Below are 10,223 nucleotides of genomic sequence, written 5' to 3'. Positions count from 1 at the left end.
AAGGTCATTGCTTCCTTCCTGTGTAGAGTCCATCTGTCTATTTCTCTTCCCCAGTAGTTTCCTATTATTTCAGGAATTCCATGTCTGATCAATACCACTTTTCAAAGTTTATTCATGCAGGCTGCATTTTTGGCATGAAATATCTGTTCTAGAAAGCTTCTTTTGACAGAATCATACCTGATCTTCTTAAAGCTGCTTTTAATGTAGGGGCAATACTCAGAGGGACCTGGTGACTAAACCAACATCAAAAAAAGTGCTAGAAGCAAGTCAGAAGCAGGCTGCATTCACAGAGGAGGGCATGAGTTAGGCTAGTTCACTTCATGGAAGGCACAGAAAGGGTGTCCTGAGACAGGAATCCAAAGGAGACGCACTCAAAGTGCACTGCAGGTTATGGAGTCTCTGACGTTTGTGACAATCCAGTGAGGCAGAAAGAAAGATTTTATTCTGTTTATCTTCAGTGAAGGAACAGAAAGACAAAGCAACATGCTGGCAAGTGATGGAGTCAGGAATTGAATTCAGAGTGGACTGTTTCCAGACCTAGCGGCTTTCCATCTATACCAGGAGCCTGTCAAAAATACTAAAACAATCACTAGCGCTCTTCAGTCTGCAAGGAACAAGGCTGGTCAAAAGTGTAATTGGCTTCTTTTTCTCCTGTAAAGTTGCAGATAATTAGTATATTAGGGCACACTTCCAACTGATTAAATTTTCCCAGCTTCCCCAAGAAAGGGGGAATGAGCAGTTCTAGCTTCCTTAAGTAAGTAAACAGCTACTAGCTACCAATCATGAGGCTAGACTGGGCTTGCAGGATCAATGAATAAGATCAGCTTCTGAAGCATATGGTCCAGGCTCTCAGATTGAGGTCAATGACTCTCATGCATTGTGCCAGCAGTCATGATGCCTGTCTCTGACCTCCCTGCTCCAACCACTAAACCAGCCTCCCTGTTTCTGGCCTCAGTAGAGGCTGTTTCCAAATTGAATCTTTGGTTGTGCCCAGAGCTCTCTAAATCTGGTTTGGAGTTTGGGATAGATGGACAAACTATCACATAAGACATCCTCCAATGGAAGGAAGCCAGAGCTTCAAGATTCCTTTTCCCAGCAGAAATATAGGAAGATTACACTTGGTTTTAACATGTAGGAGTTTGTCTCATATTCTACGTGAGCTACATAAATTGAGATTGGACCAGACCAAGAAGGAACTCAGAGTCATCAAGCTGAATGAGCTCAGTAGAAAAACCAGGTCTAGAACCAAAATTATGGGCATGGTCAGTGGTTGGTTAAAAAGAGTACAAAGAGAAGATGTCACTGGATAAAGTATGCTAGGGTCAAATGCCAATAGGAGCAATAAACATTTAACCAACAAATATCTATTGAGTGCCTATTAGTGCCAGATATTAGAATGGAGAACAAGCAGACATGGTCCCTGTTCTCATGGCACTTATATTCTGGGTAAAGAGACAAATAATTTTAAAGTAACCAAATGAATGATTTCAGGCAGCAAAGCTGCTAGAAAGACCATGAAATAGGCACATATAGAAAATGACATGGGAATGAAACATTGGGTAGGGGGTCAAGGAAGGCCTCTATGATAAAGCAGTAATTAAGTTGAGACATGCAAGTGACAAAAAGAAGTCATCCATATAAAGATTTCAGTGAAGAAATTTTCAGACAAAAAGCACAGTAATTTCAACAAATGATGACTGGATAGCCACAGCAAAAGAGTAAAGTCAGACCCTGCCTCACATAATACACAAAAATTAACTCAAAATGGATCATAGTTCTAAATGTAAGAGCTAATGCTATAAACCATTAGAAGGAAATATAAGAGCAAATCTTTGTAACCATGAGTTAGTCCATAGTTTTTTAGATATGACACCAAGGGAAAAAAATAGATGAATATTTCATCAAAATTAAAAACTTTTGTAATATAAACAATACCACCAAGAAAGTGAAAAAACAACCCACAGAACAGAAGAAAATATTTGCAAATCGTGTGTCTGATAAGAGACTTGTTTCCAGAATATATAAAGAACTGTTATAACTCAAAAAAAAGACCACCATTTTTTTTTAAATGGGCAAAAGATTTAAGTAGATATTTCTTCAAAGAACATATATGAGGAGTCAATAAGCACATGAAAAGATGCTCTATGTCATTAGTCATTAGAAAAATGCAAATCAAAATGATGAGGCATCATTTCACATCCACTAGAATGGTTATAATAAAAAAGATGAACGATAGCAAGTATTGGTAAGGATATGGATGACTTGGAATCTTCAGTAAAATGGTGCAGCTACTTTGGAGTAACAGTTTGGTAGATCTTCCAAAAGTTAAACATAGAGTTACAATATGGCCCAGCAATTCCACTCCTAGGTGTATACTAAAGAGAAATAAAAATACATGTTCACACAAAAGCTTGTACATGAATGTTCAATAAAAGCATCTTCATAATAGCCAAAAAGTGGAAACAACTCAAATGTTTATCAACTGATGAATGATTCCATTTACATGAACTATTTAGAATCAGGAAATCAGTAGAGATAGGAAGCAGATTAGTGGATCCCTAGGGCTGGGGATGGGGGTTGGGAGATACGGAGAGGGTCTGCTAATAGGTATGGGGTTTGGGGGGAGATGATGAAAAAATTCTAAAATTGTAGTGAGTTGTACAATTCTGTGAATATACTAAAAACTACTGAATTGTACATTTAGACGGATAAATTTTATAGTATGTGAATTATACTTTAATAAAGCCATTACAAAAGAGAGCAAAAAAAAGCATAGAAGAGTAAATGCAAGGCTTTGGGGCCACAATGAGGTGAGTGTGTTCAAAGAGTAACACACTCTTTGTCAGGTAGGGGCTGGTTCACAGAAGGCCTTGATTTTATTCTAGGGCCTAATATGGGAGTTTGAGCTCTGAGACAGGTGATGCCATCCACAATGGTCTCCTTGTATGTCACCTGCTAGGCTTCTGTCTTTTTGGAGACCCATGGCTCTGCCCCATAGCTGCCTATGCCAGTTTACAAAGCATAGCTCTCTGCGCCAAGAGCTTGCCGTGCCATGTGGCTTCTTTACCTAAGTCGCCTCCCTGAGTACTCAGGGATTTGGATGTTATTTTTTTTAAGTGTATTCTATAGCAAAGAAAAGCAGAAAGTGAGTCATCAAAATAGAAAAATAAGTTTGGTTAATAAGTGATGAAAATATGTAAATTTCACATGCTACCCAAACAAAGCCAGAAGTGAAGGCAAGCTCAACGAATTTTGATAAATTGTTTAAGTGATATGTGCATGCTCTATATGACAGTTAAAATTACATTGGCTGGCCCACAGAGGAAAGGGCTCGATGGGTGGGGTTATGGCAAAAATCGTAAGTGTTAAACATTTTTGCAGTTGTTTATCCCATGCTCTGTACTCTGCTGACTTGCTGGCCATGGGGTCTTGTTGCCTCATCCTGACAGGAAGACTCTCACAGTCCCTTATCGGGGTGAGAACCAGGCTCTTGCAGAGATACCCGACCCCTACCTTTGCTCTTGGGGTCCCTCCACACCCGTCAAAGAGAGGAAGCAGTGTTTCCTGAGAGTCTAATCGATGGCGCGCTCTGTTGCCAAGTCCTGTATGCCGGTAGGACCCCTCCCAGTCCTCCCACCCCAGCACAGGAAAGGGCTCATGCATTATTTATATCGTTCAGGTTTCAGAACAGAGCTAGCTTTAGTTACCAGCAAAAGCAACAGCAGCAACACAGAATGAGCATGCAGATAAAAGGACTGCTTGCTGTGGGAACCACACACAATGAGAAACCTCTCAGAATGACACCACTGTGCTAGCTGGGACTTTCCTGCCTGATCACTGATTCCAGCCATCAGAAGCAGTTCTTGCTGGAAAAGAGCTCTGGCCACTCTTTCCTACCTTTTATTCTCTGGCCCACATACACCTTTGTCACAACCCTCAGAGACAGGAGAAGGGTCAGGCTTTGCAAACCTGGATAGCCCCGAAAAAATGGTAATGGTTGCTCAGATGCATACAGTTTATGAAATATGTAGCACATGCATTTTCTTAAGTCTTCAAAACAAGCCTGTGAATAAGTCACAATAGCTAACATTTCTTGACCGCCTCCTGAATGTGGATGTCATATGTATATATACACGTGTACACACACATATACATAAATACATGTGTCGGTGCCAAAAATGTGTGAATATACACACATATGCACACATATACACTTATAGATACATACGTACATACATATATTCCTTATAAGATTCCTGTAAGGTAGGTATTATTATTCCCATTTTACAGATGAACAAATAGGGACTGAAATAACTTTTCCAAAGTCATGGTTAGTAGAGGCACTGGTGGAGGGCTGACCATGGGATATAATATTTTCCACCTCACTCTCTCTGTAGGAGTCAGTATCTAGTAGAATATCTCACAGATTACAGAGCTCATATAAAGCTCGTACCCTGAATCTTTTCCATCTCATCAACTCCATTTACTCCATTCCTGGAAATATGTTGTTTACTGGTTGTTCAAAGTTACCTTTTGGTTCATTTCATAGGTCGGATAAAGTTCATTTGCGTGTCTTGTCTTTTTCACAGTGCCCCTCCGCTCACTGAAAAGGAAGTTGAGGTAAGTAACTCTAGTGCTTTATGAAATTATGAAGCTTGGCCTTGACTGGGTTTTATTTACTCTTTTTAAAGGGGATAACCCAGGGATAGAGAACTATACATTGAGTATTATTGATAAACTTCACTGGACTGAGACTTGGGTAGGACAGAGACTCCACTGGCATTGGTGAAGATGGCCCATGGAAGGTTTCTTTAAGGGCCAGCTTCTGTCCTCAGATGTATACAGGCACAATCAGTACTTAGCATGGCGAAAGTAGCACAGGCTTTGGTATCAGATAGTGCACAGTTGAACCCTGGCTCTGCTACTCCCTGTGTGACCTCGATTAAGTTAATGACTTGTCTGGTCTAGGTCTTTTTACCCATGTATGGATATAATATTTCCTGTTGAGAGGGTTGTTGTGGGATTAAATGAGCTAAGGTGCATAAAACTCAGCAGTGCTGGCATGTAGTAGGTGCTCAGTAAGGAATAGCTTTCAATATTGCCATCACTATCATTATTGGGTCAGTTCAGGGCCTTTAGTTCTCTGTCTGGAGATGTCTGCTCACTGTAGGCCTCATTATGTGAACTTCAGAAGCTCAAGCAGAGTTAGCTCACCCCAACAGTGTAAATCTGCGACCACTTGACTCAGGCAGGGCAATGAAGGCTATAAAAATGAAGGTCATTGCTTCCTTCCTGTGTAGAGTCCATCTGTCTATTTCTCTTCCCCAGTAGTTTCCTATTATTTCAGGAATTCCATGTCTGATCAATACTACTTTTCAAAGTTTATTCATGCAGGCTGCATTTTTGGCATGAAATATTTGTTCTAGAAAGCTTCTTTTGACGGAATCATACCTGATCTTCTTAAAGCTGCTTTTAATGTAGGATTTAGAATACTCAGGCAAGATGCTAGTTGAAGTTTGCTTTAAGTCAACAAGGCTTACATCTCAGATTTTCTTTACAGTGGTTTCATGCAAAACCTCCAAAACCGGCATGCAATAAACTCTAGCATGAATCCAAACTGCTTACACAATCAGCTCTGTTGATCCAAGTTTATCTAAACCCAAATACAGGATGTTATTTTCTTGAAGTTCAGGAAAAAGCAAAGTGTTATTTTCTTATTATTTCTCAGTAAGATGCATTTGGTTTTCTGGTCCTGGAAAGACCTAGCATGAACCTTAGGTTACTGTTTCACTATCCTTTGTGCAGTTGACTATGAAGGGAGAGTTTCATGTGTACATGGCTGCCTTGGTGACTGGTTCCAGCTGACATAAAATGCTCATGCAAGAAACACACCTGCAGCCTTGTTTCCTGCAATAACTCCTCCTAGCACCTCTCCCACACTCTTGTTCCCAACAGAACGTCTTTGTACAACTGTCCTTGGCCTTTAGAAATGACAGCTACACCCTGGAATCTAGAATTAACCAGGCCGAAAGGGAACGCAACCTGACAGAGGAGAACACTGAGAAGGAACTGGAAAACTTCAAAGCTTCCATTACGGTAATCGTGGAGCCTGACTGGGTGATATTTCAGGGAGGGACTGTCACCAAGGGCTATGCCAGGTATCTGCTTTTCTCAGTCACAAAGTAGAGTCTCCCAAAATGAGAACTCAGGCCAAGGCCCTGAACCAGACAGTCTTCCTGAGAGTGCTGGGAGGAGCTGAGGCAGAGATTACTGTTGGCCTGGTTACTTCAGAGCTATAGGTAAGGCCTCTGCACCCTTAGGAGCTTCTCAGGGTGAGACTGGGTGACCTGTGATGGCAAAGTGAGCTCCTTGGAAGCCAGACACTCGGATGTGATTCTCTTCTTTCAGGCCAGTCAGGCAGAGTGCCCACATTGGGCCTTTCCAATCCCCAGAAGCTATAGCCCAGGCCCTGCAGTGGCCACTCTCCTCAGCCAGGGTGGGCATTAGGGCTTGTCCTGTGAGAGCCTAAATCAAATCTTGGTATGTGAGGACCTCAGGTGATGCTCCTTCTCATTCCTCAGTCCTCAGCTTCACTCTGGCAGCACTGTGAACACCGGGAGACCTATCAGAAGCTGCTGGAGGACATTGCTGTCCTGCACCGCTTGGCTGCCCGCCTCTCCAGCAGAGCCGAGATGGTGGGGGCTGTCCGCCAGGTGAGCCTCGCCAGCTCCCAGCCCTGCTGACTGGCTCTGCTCCATCCACAGTATCTAGATCAATAACAGAAGCAGCAACAACTACAGATACCACTTACTGATGGCTTCCTCTGTGCCACGAATCCTATGCACATTATTGCGGGGGTTTTTTCAGAGTATTTTTGGTGGACCACTAAACCCTCGAGCGTTCCTTGGAAAAGCTTTCTGTGGACACATAAGTGTGGAAACTACTACATGCTCCCTTCTTTTCTTAGAGATGTCTAATGTGTATTGGCATAATCAAGCCTTTGAGAAGTCTCGTAGCAAAGAATCCTGTTTAAGCTTACCTCTGTAATCTCCTAAATGTATTTGAATGAAGAACCACCCCCCCACCTTTTATTTTTCTCACAAAATACTTATTCAACTCCCCTGGAACTACTTGGCACAATACGCTTAAGGAAAAAACTGCTTTGTTTCATTTAATCCTCCCAGCAACCCTGTAAGTGAATATCCTCATCCCCTGACTGAAGACATGAAGTCTCAGAAAAGTAATAGCACTAATAGCAGCAGAGCTGGAGGGCCAGCCCAGGTCTGGCTCCCTCTCAGCCACTCTGAAGTCCTGAAGCACACAGAGCACTACCCCGATCCAGGACGGTGTCCTGGGATCAGACTGCCTGAGGTCTAATCCCGGCTCCACCAGGATTTACTGTGTGGCCCGTTACCGAGCTTTCTGTGCTCCACCTTCTCCGGCTGTATAATGCAGATGATAATAGCGTCTGCCATGTAGGGTTGCTGTCATAAAGCACCTAGATGTTGTTATCATTGCTGCAATTACTGTGGACCCAGGTGTGCTGCATTGGTTGCATCAGCAGGGTGTTCCTGGGGCACAGCTCCTGGCAGTTCTCATAGAATGAAAGAAGGACAAGCCACTGGCTGTCCTATCCCCGTTTTCTTCTGGGGAAAGGGCACCTGACTCAGCAACAGCATCCAGGAATGCACTCCAGCTGGGAACAGCCACAATGGGAGAGCTCAGAGAAAGTGGCTGGTCTCAGCTCACAGCTGCGTGGAACTTTTCTAGTGCACAGTCACCGAGCATGTCCCTCCGTGGCTAGGTACACCTTGGGCTAGGCTCTCCAAGGGATCCAAGAGGTATAAGCAGAAAGAATCTTTTTCATTCTGTACAGCCCTCCCAGATATGTTTCTAAACTCACGTGTTGTTCACTCCGGTCTTCACCTTTCTCTAATGGCTTCCCCTCCCCTAGCTTCTGGGTCTCAGTCCTCGCCTTTCCCTCCGGTTCCTCCAGACTTGTTCAGGCACAGGCTCTCATCCTCTCTTTCCTTGTTGCTCTTACTGCCACCAGTCTCACTGCCATCAGTCCAGTCTCCACTGGTGGCCTAATTATGACCCTCCCTTACTTTAAGACATTCGATGGCTCTCTTTTTTTCAGAAAAAGTCCAAATTCCTTAGTCTAGCATTCGAGGTCCTTCACAACCCAGCCTTGAGTACCTTTACTTCTTGTAAACAAATCCAACTGCTTGCTGATTTTCACATAAATAGGATGACCTGTACTTTCCTGGTTTTCCAGACAGTCCTGGTATATGCCTATTGTCACAGCATAATTCTTTTTTTTCCCCCAAATGTTTATAAAATGCTTTATTGTTTTTTAAAATAAAAAACAAAGCATGATAGCATTTATTTTATTTTTTAATTTTTATTTTTCAATTAAGGTTGACATTCAATATTATATTAGTTACAGGTATATAGCATAGTGGCTAGACATTTATATAAATTTATGAGGTGATCCCCACACCTAGTCTAGTACCCACCTGGCATTATACAGTTATTATAATATTATTGACTATATTTCCTGTGTTGTACTTTACATTCCCATGACTGTTTTGTACCGATTTGTACTTCTTAATCCCTTCACCTTTTTTCACTCCCAACCCATCTCCCATCCAGTAACCAGCAGATTGTTCTCTGTATCTAAGAATCTGTTTCTGTTTTTTATTGTTGTTGTTTATCTTGTTCTTTAGATTCCACATATAAGTGAGATCATATGATATTTGTCTTTCTCTGTCTGACTTATTTCACTTAGCATAATACCCTCTATATCCATCTATGTTGTTGCAAATGCTAAGATTTCATTCTTTTTTATGGCTGAGTAATACTCCATTATATATATGTAACACATCTTCTTTATCCAGTCACCTATTAATGGGCACTTAGGTTGCTTCCATATCTTGGCTATTGTAAATAGCACTGCAGTGAACATAGAGGTGCATAGATCTTTTTGAATTCATGTTTTGGGTTTCTTCAGATAAATACCCAGTAGTGTAATTGCTGGGTCCTAAGGTAGTTCTACTTTTAATTTTTTTGAGGAACCTCCATATTGTTTCCATAGTGGCTGCACCAATTTGTAATCCCACCAACAGTGCACAAGGGTTCACTTTTCTCTACATCCTCATTGACACTTGTTTTTTTATTTATTGATGATAGTCATTCTGACAGGTGTAAGGTACTATCTCGTTGTGGTTTTAAATTGTATTTCTCTGACGATTAGTGACATTGAGCATCTTTTCATATGTCTATTGGCCATCTATATGACCTTTGGAGAAATATCTATTCAGGTCCTCTGCCCATTTTCTAATTGGATTGTTTTGGTTTTGGTTTTGTTTGGTGTCAGCATAATTCTTAATTCTTTTGCTCTCCGAATGATTCCTGTTTGGAGGATAAATCCTCACCTAGCTACAAGTCCTGTGGTTCCCTGCCTCTGGACTCTTCTTCTTGGAGTTTCTCGGCCTGAATGCTCTTTTTCCCTTCTGCCTATATCTAAATGCCCAGATGCTGCCTACAGCCACTTCACTTCATCTCCATGAAGCCTCCTTGACCCATTTTTTGCAAGCAGAGATAAATCCCTCTCACCTGCCATATCCTGAGGCATGTGGCTATCTATGCTTGTTCATGTTCTCCAAATACAGGTGCCTGGGACCCCCCTCTCAGCTCACATGGCTGAAAAGCAAATGAGCGGGGTCACATCTGATTGGTTCTCGTATCCTTTTGACTCTCCCAGCCCAGATCCTCGCTGAGAGCAAACAAGTGCCAATGAGCCTTTCTTCCAAATGCCTGGTTCTCACATCCTCCTTCCCTGCAGGAAAAGCGCATGTCAAAGGCAACAGAGGTGATGATGCAGTATGTGGAGAACCTGAAGAGGACATATGAGAAGGACCATGCGGAGCTCATGGAATTTAAAAAGCTTGCAAATCAGAATTCAAGCCGTAGCTGCGGCCCCTCTGGTAAGGAACTAAGGTCTTGCCCTCGTCTTGGCCCTGCAGTGTGGGTTCATGATGGCTCTAGGCTATGATCACGCCTATCAGAGCAGCCTCAGAACCTGTTTCAGGTTGAGCAAGGTTCACTGCCCCTGCCCAATGCTGCCCACAGGGGCCTCACAACAGCTTCCCCCGTGCACCTGGGTGCCTGGAACCAGAAAACATGAATGGCCCCAAAGAGACTCCTGACAGCTGACACAA

At 42.5% G+C, this 10,223-nt stretch overlaps 1 protein-coding gene across 4 annotated transcripts in view; it reads left to right on the top strand.

The window, feature by feature from the left end:
* MRVI1 (murine retrovirus integration site 1 homolog) overlaps positions 1–10,223 on the top strand; it is a 105,989-nt gene that overhangs the window by 70,336 nt on the left and 25,430 nt on the right. For all 4 annotated transcript variants that reach the window (XM_011377255.1, XM_011377253.1, XM_011377252.1 and 1 more), the window contains 4 exons: positions 4,590–4,620; positions 5,956–6,096; positions 6,582–6,713; positions 9,848–9,989. In XM_011377255.1, coding sequence (XP_011375557.1) covers positions 4,590–4,620; positions 5,956–6,096; positions 6,582–6,713; positions 9,848–9,989 — 446 coding nt within the window. The remainder of the gene's footprint in view (positions 1–4,589; positions 4,621–5,955; positions 6,097–6,581; positions 6,714–9,847; positions 9,990–10,223) is intronic.

The sequence above is a fragment of the Pteropus vampyrus genome, unplaced genomic scaffold (genome assembly GCF_000151845.1).
Source record: "Pteropus vampyrus isolate Shadow unplaced genomic scaffold, Pvam_2.0 Scaffold307, whole genome shotgun sequence".
Classification (NCBI taxonomy): Eukaryota; Metazoa; Chordata; class Mammalia; order Chiroptera; family Pteropodidae; genus Pteropus; species Pteropus vampyrus.
This window is presented reverse-complemented; position numbering and strand designations above follow the sequence as displayed.